At 43.1% G+C, this 26,547-nt stretch overlaps 2 protein-coding genes across 2 annotated transcripts; one reads left to right on the top strand and one right to left on the bottom strand.

The window, feature by feature from the left end:
• Positions 1-1,335: 1,335 nt before the first annotated feature.
• On the top strand, positions 1,336-13,499 carry tnfsf10 (TNF superfamily member 10). The gene is made up of 6 exons (XM_041961605.1): positions 1,336-1,540; positions 2,524-2,649; positions 6,242-6,287; positions 6,470-6,586; positions 8,156-8,400; positions 10,536-13,499. Exons 1-6 carry the CDS (start codon positions 1,433-1,435, stop codon positions 10,743-10,745), a joined length of 852 nt encoding a protein of 283 aa, XP_041817539.1. The 5' UTR covers positions 1,336-1,432; the 3' UTR covers positions 10,746-13,499.
• A 936-nt stretch (positions 13,500-14,435) lies between these two features.
• LOC121623854 (E3 ubiquitin-protein ligase MSL2-like) lies at positions 14,436-22,348 on the bottom strand. Its single transcript, XM_041961340.1, has 4 exons — positions 21,253-22,348; positions 21,003-21,164; positions 17,512-18,899; positions 14,436-16,276 (listed from the first exon to the last, which is right to left on the bottom strand). Exons 1-4 carry the CDS (start codon positions 21,323-21,325, stop codon positions 15,977-15,979), a joined length of 1,923 nt encoding a protein of 640 aa, XP_041817274.1. The 5' UTR covers positions 21,326-22,348; the 3' UTR covers positions 14,436-15,976.
• Between the last annotated feature and the right edge of the window lie 4,199 nt (positions 22,349-26,547).

Below are 26,547 nucleotides of genomic sequence, written 5' to 3'. Positions count from 1 at the left end.
TAGCTGCCCCATTGATGACGATATAAACTTATTGGGAAAATGAATTTAAAATATTAAAAGAAAAAGAAGAAGGATGATGTCACTATTGTTATGTTTCACACAGAGTTCAGACTTCAGAGTCGGGTTGTAAACTCAGAGATATTAAAACAGGTGACGTCACAGTGTAAAATGTGCATCAGTCTCCATCAGTGGACACATTTATATCATCTACATGTCGGTATGTTCTGGTACATCAGTCAACTCTCATTTCTGATTGGTCCATCTGATCCTCCAGCTTTTAAAGAACAGAGCAGATGATAACAGTGAAACAGAGGCTGCGGGTCAACGAGTTAATGTAAAAAGCTTAAGGTCCAAACTTTGTAGCTTGGCTGGTGCTTTCTCACCACTGTCAGAAAACTTGTTTTGACAGTTAAAGATCAACAACGTGAGACGATGTGGAAAATTGGGGAACAAATGTTTTGTCTTACTGACCTCATCACACCTCATCATCTAACCTCAAAATTCTTTCCAGCGTACTTTCTCCTTCAGTGGTGGCAACACTGTTCAGCAACAAGAACACCATGTTTTTATTATGCAGTCTGATAAAGACTGGAAACCATCAGCTTCTCCCACCATCCAACAGTCTCCTCAAACATCTGACCCCGGTTTACAATCCAATCACTGCGTTGGCCACACAAATGATCAAAGTCTGTCCTGAGAAACCTTTTCCTGAACACACCTCACAGCAGAACGAAGCTTGATGGCTGTGCAGGTGTATATGATCAGGTGAGATCAAACATGGAGAGATCTGGAACCAAAACAGATGAAATCGGGGAAAGAAAAGCCAAGAATGTCTAGTAAACGTCTTTTAAAAACCCTGACATCTTGGTTTCATGTGGTCTGAGTCAACTAAGTCAACTACGCCAAAGAATTTGGAGAAAAGCTTAATTTATGGTTTTCTCCTGAAAAGACCCCTCAGTCACATCAGCTCAATCAATGTGCTGTTTCTGAGGTTTGATATAAGTGACTGAAACTTTAGGTGACTTTAGACATAATAAAAGTCATGTACGTGCCAAACTTCAGCTGCTGTGTCGCTCGGTGCATGCTTGAAAACATTATCTCCGATCATATTCTGAAGGAAAATGTGTTGTTTCTCACAGTAAAGCTCGGCGCAGAGATCTACAGCACAGATATGGACGCTCACAATAAACTCTGAGGCTATCTGTGTTTGTCCAGCGCAGAAATGAAACAATAATCTCCGCAGGAGAAATTCATAGAGGGGAAAAAGCTCTTGTTCTGCAGGCCGGCCCCGCCTCCTCCTCCTCCTCCTCCTGCTTGCAGGGGACGGGGAGGGTAGAAGTTAAGGACACAGCTCTCTGCCATTGTTCTTGTTCTGGAAGTCTGGGAAGGACGGGACGACGCTGGTCGGGTACCGGACGGCGGGTCTGTCGTTATGACGGGCTCCGGTCCGAAGCTGGGGGTCCTCCTGCTGCTGGCGGTTCTGCTGCAGACTGTGGTCGTCACCATCACCGTGCTGCACTTCACCACTGCTCTCAATTCGGTAAGGAAAAGCAAAGGTTCGGACAGACGAACCGGAGGCGCGCGGAGGCTTTTACGCATCGCCATGCAGTGCGCACCGCGAGGTGGGCGCGAAGTTTTCTGCTTTTGAACGCAGCTATAAGAAAACTAGAGTTTCAGTTGACCTGGAACACAGACTGTGCTGTCTACAAACTTTAGTGCAGAACTTATTGTTGGCAGGTCTCAGATAAACACTTCGCAGCCGTTTTGTGCGCGCTGGTTCCGCCGCTGCGCTCTGCAGCACAAATAATCCAGGACGCGTCTAATTCCTTTTCTTTTAGCACAATGCACCGCGGGCCACAGATACGACTTTCACAGTCAAACTGTTGTGCTTTGCAGAATGCAGCTCCGTGCAGTGACACACGCCTTCAATTTCTCTGCATTTCCAAACACAAAAACAGGACAAGGAAGTAAAGAGCAGAGGTGGACTGCGGCTATTTTTATGATGAGCTGTGATTATTAGGAAGAGGTTTTAGAGCGCTGCATGTACGTGGTTGTGTGTGTGTGTGTGCTGGACTCACTCTGCTTGTTTTGGTGAAGCCAGAGTCCTTTGGTTACCTGGATTCGGTCCAGCTCTCAGACTGTGTTTACAGGAGTGAATCATTAACCCAGATGAGAGGGAGCAGCAGAATATGAGGAAATGAAACCTTAACAAATGAAGAAAAAGAAGAGGGACACATGCCAGGAAAAAATGATGACTCAGGAGAAACTTTAGGACAGCCACAGTGATACTGTAGGTGATCCTGAGTGTAAATGCTGGTTTAGGCCTCATTATTCTCCCAACAAAGCACAACAAGCGAGCTCTGTAACTACACTACAAACCTTTATCAAATCTGCTAATCTGGATCATTCATATTACAGTTTTAGAGCTTACTGACAAACAGAAGCGAAGCCAGGTGGAGCCTCAGGTGTGTTTGACGAGGAGTTTGTTGTAATTGTTGGGCGCTCGTCTCTTCTTTTTCACAGATGAAGGAGACGTTTGCCAGGAGCAGCGTTTCCTGCCTGACGGGCTCTGACCTGCAGAGCATCACGGCCGTTCGGGGGGATCCGTGCTGGCAGGTCACTCAGCAGCTTCACCTGCTCATTGAGAAGGTATGAAAGGTTGTAATCCTCAGAGCCGAGCTGCGTCGAGCAGGACGTCACCGCTCCAGCGCGAAATGACCTTCACCAATCAGTATTTGTCCATCAGCATTAATGACTCATGATTATTTGGCCGGCTGCTGAGATTTCTGGCCTTCAAAGCTCTTTCTCTGGCCTGCTCTGGATCAGAAACTCCCCACCCACTGGAGACACGACTAACCTCCCCACACTTCAGCTGCAAAGGCCGGTGAAGCAAATGATAAAGCAGCTTTATTACTGTTATTTTTATGCTATCGTACTTTCTAGAATTTGAGTCGAGACACCTGCAGGTTTCCTCACAGAGTGAAAGTAAAAAACGAGACATATTGTTTCATTTAATGCTGTTTTGGAGACATTTCTGCTCTGCCAGTGTGACACGTATTCAGCCACGAGTCCAGTAAAGTTTAGAGTCAAGAGTTTTAATACATTTAGAGCTGAGAGAATTAGTAGATTTATCCATTAGCAGATTCATCTGCAGCTATATTTCATTCATTTTTCAAGCAAAAGCACCAAAAATTCTCTGGTTCCAGCTTGGTGAGCATTTGCTTGAATTTCAGTTTTGCTGCTGCCAACCCTTTTTCACACGTGCAGTATGATTGGTAAAACTGGCCTTTAATTTCAGACTCTTGCACATAAAGATAAACACATCCTGCGTCCAACAACATGAGCAAGAAGTTGCAGTATCATTTCTCTGTGCCATCATAGAGTTGCATCACACAAAAGTGCTTATAAATCCACTTTACTGCCCGGTGGAAAGATCATTTTTCATTCTGACAGAAGAGTTTTCTTCATGTTCCTGCCTGAGAAAATGTGAATTTATGCACACGCTGCTTGGTTTGAGTCTTTTCTTCTCTTTCTCTCCGGATTTGTTGACAATACGGCGAAAATAGAAAAACGGCAGCTTTACTTTTCAAACTGAAAGAAGTGAGGAGCAACAAATTGACTTAATGTCCTTTCAAGTCCAGTTTAGCGAAGGAATCGTGGTCATTATTGTTATTAGTAACATTATCAGGGGCTTCCCGTGCTGCTGATCTGAGCGCCGAACAGAAGAAAAATGCTGCAATGATCCAAATCACTGTCTGCGGACGCACAATGAGCTCCTTCATAGCTGGAGATGTGATGTGATCCTGCGTGGTTTAATCAGCACAGGAATGCCTTCACCTGCCCTGCTCGCTCGCTCTCTCTCTCTCTCACTCACACACACACACACACACACTTGCTGTTATTTTTCCTGATTCTCCTCCTCTGCCCCCCCCCCCCCCCCCCCCCCCCCCCCTTTAATAACACCAGCCGGGTATTTTCTGACTTGGCCGCTCGATTAAATTCAGTTCAGAACAGAAACATAACGCTTGGACGGTTTGAGCAGAGCATCGGTCTGTGCCTTTAACTCGGGACGCAGATCGAATAAATATCTGTAAGAAGTCAGATTTTACTGAGCTGTTTGCTTCAGATGACAAGAATTCAGTGGCTGCTCGGCTTTGTTTGTTTTGTCTATTCTCTAAATAAGATGAAACCTCTTAAATCGAGGCAGCACAGGCTTGTTTTAGCCTCACCAGACTTCATATGAGAGTATTTCTCTTGTTAATTTAATTTTCATCTCTTCTGTCCTTAATAAGACATTATAACTTCTCACTGAGGTTTTATTACTGGTTCTTAATAGTTAGTTAACTGAGTAAATTAATGCTTGAAACTAAAATTCCAGAGTTGTAAAACTGTTTGATCGACACTGACAATAACAAAACTTCTTCATTAAAATCAGATAAATGTACTCGTTGTCAGTCTGGCTGCACCACTTTTAAAATAACTGAGTCTTTGGGACTAGAAGTTTAAAGCTGTTTTAAAAAACTTGGAAAGTTAAATGTTCCTGTTTTGTTGCAGATAATTGTGCTTATTTAAATGAACATTTCCAACATTTTTATGTCTTTTTCTTGTTTTTTTTTTGAGAGCAGTGAGGGAGGTAGACTGAATATAAACCAAACCATATGAAAGACTCTAACATTTGCTAATTAGCACTAAATACAAAATGCAGCTGAGGCTGATGGGAATTCCTTTAGTTTTGCAGGTTTATGGCCGTAAATTATTGTATCGTACAAATGAACATTTTGGCAAGAAGTTGGTGCTGGATGAAAAGCTAAAGGACAGTTCATCCTCAGGGGAACATGAATGTGTGTGTGCCATAATTAACGGCAATCCGTTGGATAGTTGTTGAGACATTTCATTCATTTAAAAACCACAAATATCTTTGCTGAATCATGAGAGATGAGGAGGAACAGACCTGGCTGTAAATCAGAGATGAAGATTTCAGAAACACATCGAACTCTCTCGACCATTAGGGCTGAACTTCAGCACATGTGAACAAACTTCTGAGGGCTGGCAGCCGTTGCGGAAAGGCGGAAACATCCAGATAGATTTTAGCTTTATGTTAAGATAATGGAGTCTGTGCAGTGTTTTGAATTGAACGGTGTCCAACGCTGAGCGCCTCCTCTGGCGTGCCACCGGGAACGGGCCACATTTGGATCTTTTTTTGGTTGAGCATCTTGCGTTTGGGGCTCAGATCTTTAAATTCCACAGGAAACCTGCAGATCTTACTTTGAAGCTCCCCTCAAAACAAAGTCTTGCATCTTGCTTTCAGTCAAACTTCAAGAGAAAATTACAGTCTGAGACCCATTATACGGCTCCTTTACCCATAAAATGTGCTTCCTGCTGAGTGACTGCAGGTAAATTCAGCTCATAAATGAGTGGTTTTCTTTCACCGTCCTCTCAGTTATTACTGAGGCTGTAAAGATATTTTTAAAGTGGAAATCATTAACTTTGGAAACCTCCATCAGCGAGAGGACATGCAGCAGCGCCGCGACGCGGTCTCCTCCTACACAAGTTATTGATTGTGACGAACGTATAATATTATGGAAGACATTCCCTTATATGTTTTCCTCTCTTTGCTAATGCTTTCAGAATGCCTTTCTTTACCATGTTTTTCCAATTTCTTTTATGTTTTTGGGAACAAACTCTTCTGAAATAAACACGTCCAGAGTCCACTACAGCTAAAATCGTTTTCATCAGTTTGGCAGCTGGCGCATCTTCTCGAGCCAAATTGTTGGATAAAGGAACGTAAAACACGAGGAAGGGGGAGAGGGGTCGATTACCAGAGAAGGATCTGTTACCAGCCTGAACATGAAGGCTCCTTTTTATTCCGCGGAGCGACTTCCTGATCCTGATGTCAGCACAATTTCAGGGTTAAAGTCAGACAAAAGGCTGCTGGCTTCACCTGCGGGATGAGCTTCTCAGCAGATTGAAGTGTTTTATGTGTTTGCTGCATTTATAAATCAGCGTTGAGCTTAAAGTTTTGGCGGCTTTTTGTTGGTTTTTTTAGCTTGAATCTGTTTTTTGTTAGTCTTTTTTAAAGGATAACTTTGGTTTTTTACAAACCTTAAAAGTTATCCTTTAAGGCTCAAGGCCGCCTTTGAGAACACAATCCTGTGTCCTCATCAGGCTACTGTCTCCGATAATTCATTAAAGACACATTCATGCATTCTTCAATAACTGTTTTCTGCTGTTCTCCCTGCAGTCTCTGTCTCAGCGCTACCAGAAGCAGATTTCATCGGCAGTCAGAGGTGAGAAAACTAACTCTGAGCGACCTTCTGCATGATGAAGACGAGTGTTTATCATATGAGCTGGTTCTGTTCAGGAGCATCATGCAGCTTCTTACTGGTGCAGATGAAAGACTTTTCCTTCAGAAACCTGTTAGCTTGTTAGCATGTGGAATATATCTTGTCGTTATTTCTTTCCTCGTTAGATGAAGTGTCTCGGGTGCTGCCCTCGCTTGTGATGGTGGACAGGGCTTCACCTCGCCCCAAAGTCGCAGCCCACGTCACTGGCAGCTTTGTGCCCAAACTGGATCGGGAGGGAGGAGGTGAGTGTGTCTGTATCCAACCAGCGAACCACGTGATGATCGGCGGGAACTTCTGCTTCTTGTGGTCTGACGAGACTAAAGAGGCTTTTGCTTTGGTTTGAAGTGTCACACAGACCAAAACCCTCTTTGTAATCTGAATCAGGCTGCACCAGACCGCATTTTAACTTCAGCTGTTTTATTTTGGCCTGACGCTTCTTACTGCAGGTTTTTACAGTGCACAAAACACAAACTGTGCCCTGTATCCGGTCTAAAGTCAAGTATCACCCAGTCCACCCACCCACCCTCCAGACCTGCACCACTAAGTAAAAACTAGTCATGTTACAGCCTGACAGAAACAAACAAATACAACAAAAACAGACTAACGTTTCTACATATAATGGGCTTCTGCTTCCATTTTTCCTACAAAAGCCAAAAAAAGGTTGCCAGATTGACCCCAGGACAGCGTATCTTATCTTCCCCAGCTTCAGTTAGAGGGGAGAGGGTCCGTACATCTGAACAGGAAACGGCTCACGCAGTGCAAAAGGCTGCATATGGCATTTATAATACCTGAGATGTACGTCCTGTGGTGCAACACCAAATAAACCAATAAAAGGGGATGGATTTACTGGCTCCTCTAATATTTTAGAGAAGTCATCAAAGATGGCTGCCAAACGTTATATGGTCTTGGACGTGTCCGGAACACATGTAATAGACTTGCAGGAGCCCGCTTGCGTCAATCACAGGTAGGGTCCAATTGTGGACGGTCTGACCTTTGATCACTGAAGTCTGCGTACTGTCGACAAATGGCCGATGAGTAAATCCTTCAGACGATTTTCTGCCAAACTGCATCTGGAATTTGTTCATTTAAGTCCTCTTCCCGTTTGCTTTCAAGACGATCCGAAGTTGTCAGACAATGTTGCGGGAGAAGGTTGTAAATCCTGCCTGTAATCGGCTCCATGTTTGTCCTGAACTTAAAAATGGGCTCTAACAGAGATGTTGGAGGATTGGACGATTGTAAATATCTATCAAGATGAGACCTGCGGATATCAAATTTATTCAACAGATGCTCAAAAGATGCAAAATGATTGTCCACATAGAGGTCTTGAGACGATGGGATCTCACTCTGCAGCCAGATTTCAAAGGCTCCGTCTAACACTGGTGGAGTAAAGGTGTGGTTTTAGGCTTCGGAGCTCAGAGCGTAACAGAGCTGCTGAGGAGGTAAACCTGTGAGGAATATTCTCCAACGATCCAGACTCGCAGATATTTCATCGTCTTTGTGTTCGTTGTAAAAGGGGTCGAATTAAAGGGGGTGCTCCCGGCATCAGCTCACTTTGGTGAAGGTTTGTTTTGTAATTTCCTCTTCTTTTCAGTCAGCTCTAGTGTAAATGTTCAGCCCGGTGGGGCCTGGGCCACATGCAGGGGTGCTGAGTGCAGCTGCAGTGAAAGATGCATCCTGGCAAAGAGAGGCTTTAAAAGTACATTTTCTGATAGATGGTGACTCGAACTGTGGGAGCACATTACTGATGGTACAGAGTCAGAATCGTCACGATCACTGTATGTGATTTCATTCTGAACGTTTGCGTCCCGCAGCTCCAGCCTCCGCCGGCCGCCGGGTTCAGGGCCAGAAGATTTCGTGGTGGGAGGGGCAGAAGGGGCTGGCCTTCCTCCAGGACGTCCAGCTGGTGGACGGGGAGCTGGTGGTGCCGCAGCCCGGCCTCTACTACGTCTACGCCCAGACCTACTTCAGACACACCCACTCCCTGGAGGAGGAGGGCGAGGACGGCGAGGAGGGGGAGGACAGGGGGAGACCCCTGCTGCAGTACGTCTATAAAAAGGTGAGGGTCGCCGTCGTGTTTTACACCTCGTCGCTCCGTTCTGTTGTTCATTTCGCTTCACCTGGATTTCATCTCATGGATGTTTTCACTCACATCTGTTAAGTTATTTTAATCAGAAGAGGAGGAAGTGTTCGAATCATTTACGACAGTGAACGTTTTAATTCCAGTCCTGAAAATGCAAAGTATGTATATAAATATAAGAACAATCTGGAAAATGTACTTAAAGTAAAGTGAAGCAGTAAAACGTCCCTGAGACTGTTCTGCTGTTCTATCTGATCTCATCAGATTATTGTGACTCAGTCGTTCAGGTCAAAGCAGGATTTTCAGCTATTTTGTATCAGACTGCAACTAATGATTCTTTTCATTCTAGATCAATCTGCTGATTATTTCCTCCGTTAATCGATCGATCGTTTGGTTTGGAAACATTGTGAAAATAGTGATAAATGTGGTGACGATGAGCCCAAAGTGAGCCTTCACAGTGTTTGTTTAGTCCAAAGCTCCACATTATTACAAACACATTCAGATCATTCAGAGGAAAAGCAGCAAATCATAAATCAAATGAAAGATGACAAACGGTTCTTAAAATGCAATAATTTTCTAGTGATTAATTGATTAATCAGGTATTCAGAGTTTGATTTAAAACAAACGTCATATATTATAAACTCTTCACATTGTGTGTCACAGCTGTCAGATAAATGTGGTGGAGTAAAAGTACAAATTTGTACATGAGTACAGTACTTATATGTTAACTCAGTCACATTCGGCACTGATGAGTAAATAATTAAGCTGCATGGTTTCTCTGCAAGTTCACAGAAAATGGCTTTAATTTACTCAGATCACTGCTTGTTTAGCACTGTCCTCCACCACGTTGTGTCTTTATTTGGCACCAGACAGCCGAGGAGTGGACTGAACCAGGGACGACGTGTTTTCATAGTTTGCGTCTTTCCTGCAGGGACACGAGTTCATTTCATTTGAATCCTGTAGTTTTTTTGTTGCACTGAACACCTGAACGTAGGACGGTGGTCTCCTGTGAGTCTGACTCATTAAATCTTCTGACTAACGTGAATCCAGACAGTGAATATGAGATGCATCACAACATGACAGACGTCCAATAACGACTGCTCTCTGCTTTATCAGATAAAGATCTATTAAAGATTCAGAGCATCTGGAGGCTTGTGTCCTTTGATAAAAGTTTAGATTTAGCATGAAAAATGCATATATAAAATGTCCTAATAATGTCATCAAGTTTGAAGGAGGAAGTTAAAATATCGATTGAGGTCAATTCAGTAATTTTTTGAGCATAAAAAAGAAGGAATTTGATTGGAGATGTTTTCTGGTGGACTCACAAGTCAAGAGTCTGAGCTTTGGATCTTCTTTGCATTTGGATCACAGATGTTTCCCCTCAAGGAATTTACTTGAGTCGAACAACAAAGTGATGTTTTCACAAAGCGAACACGATGATTTGTAAAACTGCTCAAATCGGCCACATGTTGACGAACACTGTCCTCGGGCTGAGGTCTCGGGTGCCCTCAGATCCACCAAACCGTTGTCTTCGCGATAAATGTCTAAACAAATCTGGGAAGTTAAATTATGGCCTTCTCGTCGGCCAATCAGATCAGATTAGATCTGATCGGCCTTTATTGGCTCCCTGAGGAGAAATTAGTGTCTGCAGCAAAGATGGATATCACTGACCGAGCGTGAGCCGCTGGATTAGAAAAGTGATTTTCAAGGGCAAATAAAATGTGACGGTTTCAGCTAATTTTTCCAGATCAGGACTCAAAGAGCACACGCAGTCTGTTTTTTTCCTGAACTGGGGTCATAACTAAGAAGGACGGAGAGAGGCGTTCATGTATCAAGCAGGCGGTGAATTCTTGGACTGGCGTGACGCGTTTCTGAAGAGATTTCATTCATCAAATCAAAATTCAGTGAAGACGATCAGATATCGTCATAGTTTTGAGAATAAATGATGGCGACTAGTGATCCAGCAGCAGCTGATCAAAGGCCGATCTTAGCTGGTATCATTACGACCTGATAGCTGTGAATTCCGACCCACAAACTCAGCATGAACGCCTCATTCTATCCAGCATGCATCACACCTCGGCGACCCCTCACTCACCTCCTCCTTCTCCCGCCAGGTGAGCTCCTACCCGGTCCCCATCCTGCTGATGAAGACGAGCCGAACCTCTTGCTGGTCTCGGGGCTCCCAGTTTTCTCTGCACTCCGCCCACCAGGGGGGGCTGTTCCCGCTCAGCAGCGGCGACCGCCTGTTTGTCACTGTGACCAACGCCTCTGCCGTGGACATGGACGAGAAAAGCAGCTTCTTTGGGGCGTTTCTCATCAGCTAGGCGATCAGGACTCTGGGTCGCAGGCTGATCTGAGGACACGAACCAGATGGACAGACACCGGCCTGTTTTTCGTGTTTGCGATGGATGAATCAGTGTGGTTAAACATCAGAGCGTTGAAGCCCAGAGACGCCTCTCCGATTAATGAACCCAGAAACTGAAAAACTGCAGGACGAGCCTGTCTTTCTGTTTTCAGGATCACAAACCAAAAGAATTTGACAGCACTGGTTTCATGGGTGGAGATTCAAGGCTGTGTGTGTGTGTGTGTGTGTGTGTGTGCGTGTGCGTGTGCGTGTGTGTGTGTATGTGAGCTAATCAGATGTTTGGATTTGAGTGTGTTGAAGTTTGTGTGGCTTGGACTTCGCAGAGATCGCGGTTTCCGTTGTACAAACATCTCTTCGAGGCAGAAGTGTATTTTTTTTTTAAGGTGAACTTCAGAGCAGCAGATTCTCTGATTTAAGTTCCCTAATTAGCGTTAAAGAGCTGAGAGGAAGCTTCAGGTGAAACATGACATGCTGTTAATGAGCAAGGCGTCAGGTGTCAGGTGACAGTCTGCACTCTGAGGCTGCAGTCAGATGTGATTGGCCTGTTTGTACCCTCTTTATTTGTTTGTGCAGTTCTAAACATTTCCCTCTGACCCCCGACTAATAACTGGTTTACTCTATTTCTCACTTTTTTAGCTTTTTTCACATAAGATCCAAAAAGCAGTCGTGTGCAAAAAAACACAAATTTAATGCTACAACCTCGAGCCCTTGTGTGAACTATCATGTTCAGGTCAATGCGGTCTCCGGTTTCCAAACAGTTAACTATTTTATGATTGTCCACAAGGGGGGGCTGTTTGGACATTAAAAGATATAAGACATATACGCATGCTCACCTGCGCCACCTATAGGAAAGTAATGCTGTCGCAGTTTAGACTATTCTATTTATTCTAGTTTAGACTAGTCTATTTCATTAATTTTATAGCAAACGCTTGATGATTCATTCTTTACTGAAAAACTGACGTCTGCCTTTAAGGACTGTTTGTATGAACACGCGATTATTTGACTCCACCTGCATAAATGTTTGCTGAGACTCTGGATTTGTGTTTGTGTTAAGATGTAAATATTGTGCTTTAATTTGTTTTTTAATTTTCTGGTTGTGGAGCGCTCCGTGGACTGTCCTCTGCTCTTCATCGTGCCTCAGTCAGATGTCCAACATGTCCAAATTTTAAAACATTGCTGCGTAATAATCAGACTCAGTGCTGTGTCTCTGCTGGCAGCAGCACCGCAGCCTCTCGCCGCTGTCGGTCTTCCAGTACGTTGGCTCGACCATTATAACCGTTCTCCAAATGGTGCATTAAATGCTCCCTAATGGTTGGTATTCTTGGGCATTCGTGTCATGTTGGATTAACTGCAGCTGTGACAGACAGACTCTGGAAAATAATCATTCACATGCATGCAAACATCAGAAATATGGGATTATTTTTCTGGAGCTCATCTGTCTCCCATGTGATTGTGGCGATCACTGCTGCAAATCCACTGATGCTCAAGGACACACAAACCAAAATTATAAGTTATATTCGCCTTGAGGAAAGCTGGATGAGTCAGGGAATATAACAAAGCTCGAAGGGTCATACTTGATTTAGGAAATGGTAGCTTGACAAAAAAAATTCTTCACTTAAGGTTCGCTTACTAGATTTCTTGTGGGACAAACCACTTGGAGGGGAGGCTGCAGTTCCTCAAACGGCCACTTGAGGCTGGTTCCAACAGCAAGTCAATCCCCATAGACCTTCATGTTAAAATACCCATCTTTACAGCAGAAATAAGCATGTTCACAGCCTGGTTTTGGTCTCTAAAGCTAATAATATAGAACTCAGCTCTTTAAATTCTATTGAGGCTTAAAGTTATGCATAATTATGGGTATGGCTGCTTTGAGTGACAGCTAGCTCAGCTCCACCCACACTCCACCTCCTTGCTCATTTTTGAGTCAGTCAGGAGTTTGGCAGTCAGCCACTGGCCAGATGGAGGCAGCCAGAGCCACGTCCATGTTTTATACAGTCTGTTACCAGTTTGTCATGCATGTCATGTGATGACAACTGATTGGCTGCTGAAGTCCATGAGATGTGGCTGAAAGCTAATATTAATGTAATGCTAATATTTCCAGTCAAGATTTAACCCCCAAGCTCAGTTAAGTTCCCTGACTCATCCCGTTTTAGCAGCCAAACTTTGTTTTTTCCAATATGACATGAATGCAGCGTTCACTGTAGCACTTATGTAAATATCACGTTAACTTTGCCTTTTTTCTCCTTTATTTCGTTTTTTTCGATATGAATGTATAGATTTCCTTTACAGAATGTTTGTGCTGGTATCCACACAGATCAGATTTGTTTTGTATGTATTTTACACTCCGGGACCAAAGACGATGTAAAATGAGTAGTGGTGATTTAAAGGCCTTGTTTGTGCTCCTTGATATGAATGTACTGACACAAATCAGTAGTTTTGAGTTGACTGATGGTGAGGTGGATGTTGACAGCATCCTGAGACACTGATGTAAATGCAAACAGTACCTGGAACAGTAACTGGAAGCATCCACCTGCGGTCGGTCTTCTGGACCTCGGACACCTGGAAGGCATCAGAAAGCACACACCTGTACACAAATCAGCTCGTCAACAATTGAACAAAATTTGAATCGTTTACCAGATTGACCGAAACTAAATGTGAATGTAAATAACAAGGAGTTTCTGTGTGTAAATATGTGAAATAAAGATGCTGTAAAAGGAACTTAAGACGTCTGGTGGTTAAAGCATCGTGCGCACCAAAAGTGTCTTGTGTTCATCAGGCCATCTGAGGCTGAGGCAGGCCATAATCTATAAAATCGTCATATGTTCGTAGCGTGGCTGTCCTGTGAGAAGTTTTTTTAGTGCATGTTTTATACTTACACTATGATCGTTCATATTTCTCTTGCTCATTTCTGTATGGACTAGTTGTAATGTTGTTTTTCTGTAGAAACTGTCTAAAAGATGGCCACATTTATTGTATTTGGTATTGATGGCGATCTAAAATGCACACAACATACACGGACTGCAGAAAAGCAAAGCAGAAATAACCTCAGGTAAGATAACTGAAAATGTTTGGTGAGTAAAGCACGGCGCTCTGGAGAAGAACTGCGACGCGATTCTAAGTTTGATAAAATCTGATTAAAGCAGCGGGAGTCCTGTCTGTAACTGCCCGGCTTATTCAAAATTAAAACAAAATGATACGGATCAGTCTCTCATCTGATCTAAATCATTTCATTCTGGCTCTGCCAAGCTTTGACTTTAAATTAAATTACAACTCTAGTTTGTGCAAGTAATTGCGGATGTACTGCTGATTATTTTGGCACAGTTGAGTCATTTCATTTCATGTAAGTCGTTGAAAATAAAAAAGTGTAGCAGCAAGAAGCCAAAAGGGCAGATAAACAGAATAGAAGCAACCTGTAGAACTGAAGAAGGGCTGTGATTAGTTCTCATAACGGAGTTTGTTGTACATTATGAGACATTCACATGGTTGGTCTGTCCCACTGGAGCTCATTAAACACAGCAAAGTGAAGATCCATGCTGCCCTCTAGTGTTTAACTTCAGCACTGCAGGAACAACCAACCCGACGCTTTGCAGGAGAAAGACGAAGATTCAGGGTAGAGCCAGAGGGACACAAATAATTACACAAGACTTTGTAAGTTTTGATTTTCTTTCTTTTTGTGGAAATATGTTACAGTTATATTACAGGTATTTAAATGCCCCGAGGGAGAACAAAAACCGTTTGGAGACACCAGAAAACTAACACTAAGAAGGAGACAGCAACTTAACTGAGACAGAAGTCCAGACTGGGTCGACAGACTTGTCAGAGCGAACTGATGCCCAACACGCAACCTATGTGAGGAGACGTCCAATAAATACTGCAAATGTTGTTAACGCAACTTATGAACGACAAAACACAAAAAACAGAAGACGAGGAAAACAGGTGTGTTCTCCTTCTTGAGTCCTTTGTGGTATTTAGCAGCATGTGTGTAGCTTCCAGAACCCAAAAACTTGTGAATACTTGTGTGCGGGGCCTGCAATCAACCAGAGTTTTTAACACAAGTGAGAAGAGAAGAAAAACGTTTGGGGTTTTAGGCTGAGCGTGGACAGTGAGAAAAAGTGAGCAAAGTGCTTCACACGAGAACACGCAGATGATCCGACAGGTTGACTCGCATCCTCGGCCGATCGAACGGCAAACCAGGGATAGGAGTTTTACACTCCACCAGCCACAGCGGTTGACTGACTCCACAATTTGTTCAGTTTTAAATGTTTTTTTAGTACACGACAACATGTTAGAACAATGTTTGGGCGTCTGACAGGGGCTCACACAGTAAAAACATTCAACAGGAAGAACAGAACCGTACATTTGGCTGGTGGTGTTAAATTCACATCCTGGTTCTTGCAGCAGAAGATATCAAAAAACTGCATTATTGTAAATGCTTTGAACTCACGGTTGCGTTTCTTCAGGGGTCTTTGATAGTCATCCACTCAGTTCCATGCTCTAATTCTAGCTGTTTGACAGAGTTTACAAAATACAATCTAACTTTGACCTGTGTGAAAATATTCTGGTTGAATGCAGCTCTGCCCCTGCACCAGCTTCCATTGGTTTCTTTTTTAATGTAACTTACAAAAAATATCATAAAATGTCTTCATAAATGAAAACTGATGAGTCCATGTACAAAAACTTCTTTCTTTTATATAAATTACACCAGTCTCTGATGATGATGTCGTCTCTGTTCCTGCTAATAAGGTTCATCTCCAAACCAAACCCCTTCCCTCATACATACACACTCACATGCACGCGCACACACACACACAGACAGACAGACAGGTGTGTGACCATAGTCAACACTCCCAACTTAGCTACACAACATGCTCTACACATTACCCATAGTAGAGAACAAAAAAAAGAAACTATCCCCACTGAAATGAAATCTCTGCACATACAGTAACGCTACATCTCCTCTTTCTTTTCCTTCTTCTCTTTCACACTGCCTCTGAATGCAAGACCACAAGCATGGTGCAGTTTCGGGCGATGGGTGGAGGGCGTCTCCTCAGTGACCCTCGCTATCGCCTGTCACTGTAGCTGCCTTGTTCTGGCTCCGCCGCCGCAGGTCCATGGCACGCCCGGATGGATACCGCCCAGCTGGCGGGGCGGGGAATGTGCGTAACGACTGACCGGAGGAGGGGCGGGACCTCAGCAGTCAAACCGCATCTCCAGTGAATCGTCAAAGCCCCTGTTGTCGTGTCCCGCGCCCGACAAGAAGGTGGCCGTGACGGGGGCCCCTGTTGCTGTGGTGACGTTGAGAAGGGTGTTGCCGGGGGAGCTGGTGGCCGGGCTACGGAGGGCCGCCGCAGCGATACTGGTGAGGTTGATGCCCAGCGTGAGACGAGTCTGTTCCAGAGCTTTCTCTGGCACGGCGAAGGCCTCCAGCTTCTTCTCTCCGTTGGCCATGTAGGAGTTCTGGCAGCCGCGGCAGATACAGTCCTGACACGCCTGAGAAAAACACACAAAATTAATAACAACAGGATCCAATAAATCATGACAGCAACACAACAGATCAGCCAAAGAGTGCACCATTACAGAAAGGTTAAACAGAGAATGAACTGTCAACTGACTTTAAGCCAAAGTAGAACAGAAGTCCAGGAGGTGCTCAGATTGATGTTAAATTTGAACGTCTACAGTCCCATTTAGAATTAGCAAACTGCATCTGCTGATGTGGACTGTGTCATATGGTCGAAAGCTCCAGAACAAGCCAGTCAGTGAGCCTTGAGTTAAGATCATTTTGTCTAAAGAAAGGTAAAAATGTTCAAAGCTTTAAGTGTGTTTGACCAAGACACAAATCTGACTCCATCGCTAAACTTTTCAGATATGACACCAATACTGCTGCTACTGCCACTGCTAATGCTAACAGTTAACAAAGCCTTCAAATTTTACAATGCGAATAAAATACATTTATCATTGTTGCAAAGCAGAAAGGAACAATTCCACCATTAATTATCAACTATGCTATAGAGCAGTGGTTCCCGAAGGGGATACCACTGCAGCTTGGTGAGCAATGACACCAATAACATCTCACCATGTAGGAAACGAGGTGACATTTCCATGAAAAATACTTTTAACCAACTGCACACCTGTGTTTGAGTAACGTATTTATCCACAAAACTGCAAATCAACATAGTTTAGCTCAAATCAGTCAATAAAAATTCTTGACTTCTGAATAATTAACAGGCCAATACATCTTAATTCTGCTGTTAGTTAAGAAATGTTATGTTAGTTTTCTTAGTTCTATTTGATTTGTTATAGCAGATGTTTGTGGCTGTTCGTGTGAGACGGTGTCATAAAACGAAAATCACTATGAAAGGTGTATAAAAACAAGTTTGGAAGCCACTATAGAAGTCGAACTTTCATAATCGCTAACGCTCTTAATGACTGCGTCAACAATATTTCAACTCCGTGCATGACTCCCAGAGAAACAAATTACCCATAAAACTAGAGTGCGTGTAAACAAACACAAGCAATCAGTTAAATGTAATGAGGCCCTCAGTGGAAATTCAGTTTATTAGTATATACGCTCTGAGTCATTGAGATATATATCCAAACATTAGCCACTCTGGCGTTGGCAGCAGCACCAGCAACAACACTGAGTGACACAGCAGACTATGGGTGGGGGTGTGGGGGGATTGTGTTGTAATCAAAGATGCTGGGAACACCGTCAGCACTGTTCTCACCTTGCGGTTGGAGTAACAGGGGCAGCGCTGCCCCCTACAGGTCAACACTGAGGGGTTCTGTGTGGCTCGGCCACACTTGCAGCCCTTCTTCTCTACGGGCTTCTTATACAGTGGCTTCGAGGGGCTAGGTGGGTGTGTCAGGGGGTGCGCATGGGGGTGCGGAGGTACTCTGTCACGGGGTTGTGCACGGGGCTTAGGGGCCCCTTGCCTGGCCTTGGTGTAAGCCTTCTTGGGGCCCCCATGGTGTTCCACAGTCTTTTTCAGTGCCTTATTGGAGACGAGCACAGTCTTGCCCACCTTGGGGGGACCACCGTTAGGCACTGGAGCCAGGTGTGGATGGGGCGCGGCTGCAGGGAACTTAGGCTCCTGTTTAGTAGTGGCACCAGGGTTAGGGTGATGGGGGGAACTGTTGGCACAGAGCGGAGGCCCTCGTAAGAGGCTGGATATGGGGAGGGGCTGCAACTTCTCACTGTCACTTTCTGAGCGGGACCGCTTGCGGTGGTACCGAGGGGGAACATGTGGGATGACTGTAGAGGGTTGAGGGGGAGGCTGCAGTGAGGGCTGCGGGTGAGGCTGGAGGGGGCGAGGGCTGTTTTCTGGGGGGAGGGAGGGGATGAGGCGAGAAGAATCAGGGCCAGATGGGCAGTGAGGCCCGTTGAGGCTGGACTGATGTACAGAGGAGGTGCAGTCCGGCTGGGGGTTCGGCTCAGGGGTGGGTTCGGGGTCAGTGTCCGTCTCCAGAGTCCTGAGCACCTCCTCAACACTCAACAACAACGGCCCCCCGCCATGTTTCAGGTCATCCCCGAAAGTGCTGATATCACAAAGCCCTGCCTCCCCGGTCCCTGTGACACTCACGCACACCGGGATCTCCTCCGAAAAGCCCTCTTGCTTTGCAACACCTCCACCTGTTTCTATGGTGATGGGTTGCAGAGTGTCCGAACTGACCAAGCCGTTACAATCATGCAGCCCGTTTACACTGATGGGACTCGGCTCCTCCAACTTGGGCTCCTTCGTAGGTGGCGCTTCGTCAAGCTGGACCAACTCAGAGGTGGAGGCCGTCTGCGACAGGCCGACTGTATCAGAAATGTCCTCCGCCTCTGGCTCGCTCTCAGCCAACGTCAGGCCCTCGTTGAGGATAGCCTGGAGGTCCGGTGAGTCGCTGGCGGCACTGGCTATGTGTGGGGCGAGCGGCGACTGGGTGATGTAGAGACAGAGCTTCCTGTAACAGTGGACAAGCAGGGAGAGCTGTCTGTTTTCCTCAAAGCGGGAATAGTCCTTACACCAACTACAGGACGGCTTCAGCTGCATCCTCTGACCTTTACAGCCTCGACAGACGTAGTGCTGACATGATGAGTCGGTGGGAGCGATGGGGTCCTGCAGCAGGTTACCTAACAAGAGGACAAATAACAAATATATAAAACAGATATGCCACATAAGTATCCAAGCAAACCCACGATCGTGCCAGTTGTCAGTGGTAAGTGTGTTAAGAAAATTTGGGTTTACAAACGATCGCTTCCTTATTTGCTGTGTTTCGATAGCTTCCTCAACTGATATACATTTGTAAACCTGAGTGATGCCTGGCAACTTGCCAGACTGGAAGACAACCGCTCTTTGAGAGGGGCTTCCTTAGCAACGCTGGTCGCTAGGCAGTGCAGCTGCAGACAGGAAAAAAGGATGAAGGTGCATTCATGGGAAACAACCGACCTTACACACTCTGCGCTGCATGTGTGATAAATCCCACTTACACTGCAGAAAGTCTATATTTAACGCAATGTATGGACTGTTCTCACACCGATCTATTATTTATACAGTGGAGGCGGAAGAGCAATCAATATCTGAGTGTAAGGAAGCTGCTCTTCTTTTCAATACTTGTGCAATCACAGTAACACAAACATCTCCTTCTGCTCTGGAGACATTCCCTTCACAGGGAACCGTACATCCACTCACTATGGCTAAGGGGGAGTTAATGCATTATGTATGAGCAGTAAAACCTGTGCATTAAATATACCACCAAAATAAATCAAACATGTTTATTTATATCCCAACACAAGCAGACTAACCACAGAAACACTCTCTTGCTGAATTACAGTCTGTTTTATCTTGTCCAGTAAAAGCCACTGATATTTGAAGTTCTGTACAAACACCTTTAAGTGTTCCCTCTTTTCCTTCACTTCTTTTATTTTTGTACGTACATTTTACTGCTATGTATGCTGGGATGAAGAGGGTGACAAAGTGATTAGATGCATAATATCCAGTGTATGGAAGGACTGTTATTCAACATGATAAACAGAGAAACGCCCCGATGCTGCCAAACAGCACACAGAGGGGGGTGTGTCACGATGGGTGTAGCTGTGAACTATGATGCGTTCACTGCGCATCAGATTTCATATAGTCCACTTAACTCCAACTGTCCAAACCTTTATTCTCTTAACGACTAACCTCAGAAATTCATAGATCAACAAAAACAGGAAGGCACAAGAAATTCACAAAGACTTGTTACAAGGCAGCTGACATTATCCCCATACATTCACATCTTTTCTCATTTTTAAGAGTAAACACTGCTGATCAACAGTGGTGGAAGAAGTATCGGGATCTTTAATTTAAGTAAAAACGGATAAGTATTCACAGCAATATGCACATGAGTATCTAAAGTAAAAGAACTCATTCACAATGGCCCATTTCAGGATACTCTTATCTATATGCCATTTGATTATTATGAGTGATGCATTACATTTAGTCAGAATTTTAATGCTACAGCAGATTTCCGAGGAAATCATAATTAAATTTATACAACATTCCTTGTGTATGATGTAAGCTGTAATATTATTAGGCTGTTGGATCAATTGCTCCTTAACATCATATTTGTCAAAAAAGTTCAACGTCACCCCAAAGTATTATTTTTTACAGCTCTATGTATAATTTCTGAATTTCCCAATTTTTATTATATATGTCTCTCAGCTTTATTCCACTGCATTCGCTGTCATTTTATTTGCCAGATCGTATTTAACAGTGCTGAAATGTGTTTACTAAGTGAAGAACTTTTTAGCTTTATATAAAAAAGTACAACATATGACTTTGTAATATTGTCATACTTATCATTTTACAAACCATCATGTTTTGCAATGGTTAACTCACAAAGTAACTAGCAGCAATAACAACCATATTAAGGTAGTGGACTTGCATAAAGTATAAAGTTGGTTGAATTGCAATTATTCAAGTCAAATAAAGGTACCTCAAGTACAGCAATTCAGTAAATGCACATATTTGCTTCCCACCACTGCTTATTACTTGGGGCCATTGGTCATTACCAGTCCCAGTTCAGATATTTCCGACTGTGCTTGAAAGCAGCATTTTTTTCTTTTTTTTAAAGGTTCGCTCCCATTGCGAGCATAGCTGACAACAACGCACCTTACCTAAAACACCATCCAATACACCCCCCTTCACACAGATATATCAACCCATTCAAATAAAAATGAAATCCACACACTTACCGCAGACCAAGCAGGACAGGGACTGGCGGAAAAACGGCAGCAGCTTGCAGAGCTCCGCGAGGGCCCGGGGGTCTCGGGGGTCGCACTGCAGCACCGAACGGCTCGCGGACACGTAGAGAGAGGTCGCATTCACCGGGTTCATCTCAGCTGCCTGTCCCGGGGCTCCGGTCCGATAAGATGTATTAATATGTTAAAACACCAATGTCACACAATAACACACACAAACTAACCGATGGAGGCAGCGGCGCACCTGCAACTCCCGTGTTATGCGAGGTAAAATTTCTGTTTTTGTCAAAGGAGTCTGGTGGCTTTGAAGAGAGCATAGATGGATATAACGGCTTCAGTTCCCCGTCGGTAAATCCCACATGTAAAGCAGTCTGCGCAGGGAGCAATCGAGGCTACTCATCCCAAGTCACATCCAATCCATCCTCAATGTGAAGTCCCAGCTCGAACGGTGCCGCTGCTTTTGCTCGGAAAGATTATTAGTGCATTTACAAGGAGGCCGAGCATGCATACAAACGTCAGTTCATCCAAGTCTGTTCGGTTTGTTTCCATACAATCCTTGAGTTATGATTAGACAAAGCACCGTGTGGCGCTCTTTCCTCCGTCCGTGGCCTTTTAACGTTACTTTCAGCTGGTTAGCTAGCAGCAGCAGCTCCGGAATTCAAACAGAAGCTTTCTCGACAAAGTGCTCCGGTTTGCAGTGGTTTCCCACGATAAATCCATAACGTCAGCCCACATGCATGCTCGTCCCGGGTTTTCACGTCCATACCAGAGCTGGTATCACACAATGCATTTATTATCTCACGCCGAGGCTTCCGTGGCTCCTATTTCGCTCGGCAGTGCAGCCCCAGCAGGCTCGTTATGGTTGTGTTATTGTTCGCGGAGATTCAAGGCGGCTCGAAAACAAAACAGGCCGCCCCGGCTCGAAAAGCTCCTCTTTGGAGAGAAACGCCGACAGCTGCACGTCGATAGGAAGGGGAATGGGTGGAGGGCAGGCTGTGGTTATTAAAACAATTTTTTTCCCGAAGCTCCGACGCTACTGTTGCTATAAAGAAAAATAAACCTGCGGAAGCACCGGGCTCTGGTGACAGTGCTAGCCGCCTGAGCTGCACCGGGAAGTCGGCTACAAAAGCAGGCCGCTTCCCTCTTCTCGGGATTAGCGGGACTCTCGTTCTCTCCTCGGTGGGAATGTAGCAGGAAAACCGAGGGTTTAGGCGAAATTGTGTCCTCTTGCAGCTTTCTGTAGCGCTCTAGAGGGTCTGTGAAGACTGAAAGTGAATTAAATCCCTATTTGTGCACCTTGCTATCGTTAGCCGCGGAGTATTCCTCATACCTCCCGTCGTTTTTCCACACACAAACAAGGGGGCGCTGTTGCTCAGATCTCGCGAGAACGACGTAACGCGGTTAATTTCAAAAACAATGGAGAGCACATCCACGGTGGAACCACGGTGGATTTAACATTAGATCTTTACACACAAAGTCTGCGATAAAAGCAACGACCAACTTTCAAAATAATATAGTACTAATAAGTCTATATCCCCTGCTTTTTGTTATTAGAGTTGGAAGGATTAGTAAATCAACAGAAAAATAACTAGCGACTATTTCAGAATCAGGTTCATCAACAAGTAGATTTTCACTTCGAAGAAATTTGCAATGGTAGTTTGGTGTACTACAATAACACAGTAACACAAATGAAAAGGAAAAACAAGTGATGAAAAATGTAAAAAAATGTATGTTTCATATGTCTAAAAGTGTTTAGCAGTGTTTAAAATGAAGAGGATGGAAGGAATGTGCAAATGTTCAACAATAAAAAATATAAATAAGTTATACGTGCAATGTGCAGAAATAATTGTTCAAAAAATGTGCCTTAATGGAACGCATGGAGTCAGACGTGGAGACTTTACATTAAGGTAACGTGTTAGTGTCTATGGTGATTTTGACAAATTATTAATCGAGTAAATGATTTTTTTGTGTTCGTTTTAACTTCTGATCTGTTCACTGCTTTTCTTTGTCTAATGTAACAGTAAACTGAACACTTCTGGGTTTTGTAGTGTTGGTCAGACAAAACTAGTGATTTCATGACACCACTTTAGGTAATTGTGATTATGATTTTTGCTAATTTCTAACAATTTATTGACCAAATGATTAATTGATTAATCATAAAGAAAATCAGCAGATCAGCAGCAGGTTGATAATGAAAACAAGTATCAGTTCCAGCCCCATTTGTGACACTGACACAGAAATACATTTTTAACAAATGTATAAAGAGATGTACTTTTTATGGAAAATAAAGACATTGAAAATATTTTATATATGTATCTATAATGAACATAAAACATTTGAAAGAATCAAAACTATGGACATCTAAAATGTCATATTTATGTGGTCCTGTTCTCTTTTATTCACTTCGACATGTTTTAATAATTGTATTCAAACAGCCCACCTGTTTGTGTGTATAAACAATGTTGTTGAAATGACTGCAAGTCACAGTTTAACTGCCTTTTCTTGTACTGTTACACAATAACTTTCCATGTAGAAATACTAGTGACCACCCATTTATGAATGTAATATATGACAAATTCCTCAGTCACTGTTTTCACTGACTTCTTCAATGTCGGATTACACCACGGTTAGTTTCACAACTGTCAGAGTGCTGATTCAGTGAAAACAGTTTAGCGCCTATTTAAAACTAGGCTGTTAAAAAAAATACACCGAAAGCAGTTTTTCATGCAGTAAGTTTGAATTTGAATTGGAAAATGTAAAAATAGAAAAACAGAAATGATCAAAAAGCAACAAAATAGTAATAGAATTTGCTTAAAGTATGTTAAACTGGCAGTATGGATGATTTCTAACTCCTTCACATAGAACTGAATAACAGCGTACATGACCCAACAGGCGTCAATAAGCTCCAGCTCATGCGTCATCACTGTATATGTGTCTTGTTGCTGCTGTTGCTGCTGTTTAATTCTGCTTGAGAATATTAAAATCCTTTAAGTACATTGAAATTTGGTCTGAAGAAATTAGAATCAGCCTCAGAGCACAACATGTCTCATGTATGTTATACGTAATCCTGTAATGTAAACTCCTTTTCATCTCATTATAAAACCCTCAAATTTACAGAAAAACTACAGAAGACGTGACCTTGATGTCTTTAGTGGCACAGTCCCGTTTACACCTGTATGTTTTCATGTGAGGTGATAATTTGGCGCAGAGTGAAGAACACCGAGCGAAAAACAGAAGTCAAGTCTTTATCTGTAAAACTACACGCCCATACAAAGACATGCTGAGAGGAAAGGTGACACACGAGTATGATGCAAACACACTGTTAGCATCGATCAAGGCGTCCGCCTTGCCCTTATCTTCCTTTGTCTTCCTCTTTTCTTGTTTTCTTTAACTCTGGTCACACATGGAGACTTGAGGCTGCTGACCAGCAGGGACTTTCCACCCTGAGGATTGTATTTGAGGAATAAAAATACCTCACATTTTCAACTACATGCTCTTTTTGCATTCAATTAGAGCTGCAACAATAAGTCAATGATTCAATCGAGTGAACAAAAATCCACCAGCAGCTATTTTTCATAAACAATTAATAGTTTCAGTCATTTTTAAGAGAAAAAGGTAAAAATTCTCTAGTGTCAGCTTCTCAGACTTGAGGATTTGCTTTACGTAAATTGAGTACAAAATAAAATAGGCTTTTGAATATTGGTCATAAAAAACAAGCAAACTGAAGCCATAACTGTGGGCTTGGAGAGATTGCGAACTGTTAATCGATCAATGGTGAAAATAACCATCAGATCAATCAATAATAAAAAGAACCAGTAATTTGTAGACCTTCATTCAATAAAAATACACATTTAGAAATGTAAAAGCTTCTAATTTTGTTTCATTTAATCACACTGAAGTTAATTAATCAGATCTATTTTGCAGTTGAAAAAAGTCACAACAGTGCTAACTAAAGTCTTTGAGGCTATTGACGGTCAGGCTTCTGATCAGTTTTCCAATTGATGGCAGTACACAGCTTTTTCATGTTTCCCCATGTTAAATTAAAGATGCAATCACAGGAAGTATTTTAAGAGTTGCCATTTTTGTCACTTTCTGGCAGCCGCCTTTTTTAGTTTAGACATAAGTGGCATCTTGATTAGAATTTTATATAAAGTTATGGGAGTTCAAATCACACAGTCAGCACACACAAGCATAAAGATGCTAAAAGTTAATACAGTAAATGTTTAAAACTGCCACCAGAAACATGTATTTTAATGTATTTCTCTAATGCTTCAATGGAGTTTCGACCATCATAGAAAAACTGGCACACATTTTAAAGCACACATGACTTAAATAAACTGTAATGGCCAATTCCATTTTCCGATGAAGACCATGAGACGTGGAAAAAGTTAGTCAGCATACCTTTGAGTTAAGACTACTGTGTCACATGCACTGTAACAAGCTGCACGTTAAAGGCACAGAAATGTAGTTCGAATACTTTGGATGCAGCTGCATTCCATGCATGTGAGTAATTCCTCTTTTATGGTTTTCAGCAGCGTCTCACGCCAATATGACTGTTTTTGAGGTTATTATGGTAACCGTGGATACTAAGAATAGTTGGTCTGTTAGTCTATGAGGATTATTCATCGTGTGTCTCTTCGAAGGTCCATGACTTTGAGTGATTCCCCTTTTCTTGCTCTCACCAAATACCAAGAAAATTTGAGCTGTTCTGATGTCCTGCCCACCGAAATAAATGATGTTATCACTTATGGTAAAGAGGTCATTAAAGTATTCATTCGAAAAGACTTCTGTCAGCACAGATATCCTGATAGACTGAACTCTGCATGACGTCGCAGGAAGACATTAAACAGTAGTACTGTGGTATTATGCAGTGTATGAAACTGTATTGAGTTAGACTTCATTATATTAGAGTTCTCAGCAAAGCACAAGTTCTTGACCAAATATGGGAGGAATTGAAATGTTCAAAAACGTATTGAATGTGTTTCTGTCTCTCATCATCATGCACCCATACAGTCCACTTCAGATGTTTTATGTTTTTGTCTGACTTTTCATTTTCAGATTATTTAATTACAATTAAAATACATAATTATATATATTTTTAACAGTTGAAATGACATTTTTCTGTTGTGTTCTCTGTCAAGCTGGTGTTGTTAAACCCAGCAGTGAGTCTGACAATGAGCAAAGGGCCCAATAATCTAATTTGTAGTAGATTACTCACAGTTTATTACAAAAAACATCACATCTTAACTTCTGGAATGTCAAAAATGTTAATGTTGCCTTTTTATTTCCCCTCAGCAAGGTTAAATAGTGAAAACTGCAACATAAACCAAGGCCATGTATAAATATTCAATGTCCTTTTGAATAATGAAACACTGGCTGTTGGCCTCAGAGGATAAATCGTCATCAATCACGATGAGTTCAGCGAACGTTTTAGTGCTTGTTCACGAAATTACGAATCAAATGGGGAAATATTAGTGGGGAGAGTGAACGTGAAACTCTCTCACCTGCAGCACGTGTGAGGAGGATTTAATGGAGGAAC

Source organism: Chelmon rostratus, chromosome 20 (assembly GCF_017976325.1).
Source record: "Chelmon rostratus isolate fCheRos1 chromosome 20, fCheRos1.pri, whole genome shotgun sequence".
Classification (NCBI taxonomy): Eukaryota; Metazoa; Chordata; class Actinopteri; order Chaetodontiformes; family Chaetodontidae; genus Chelmon; species Chelmon rostratus.
Note: the sequence above shows the minus strand (reverse complement) of the source record. Positions and strands in the feature narration are given on the sequence as shown.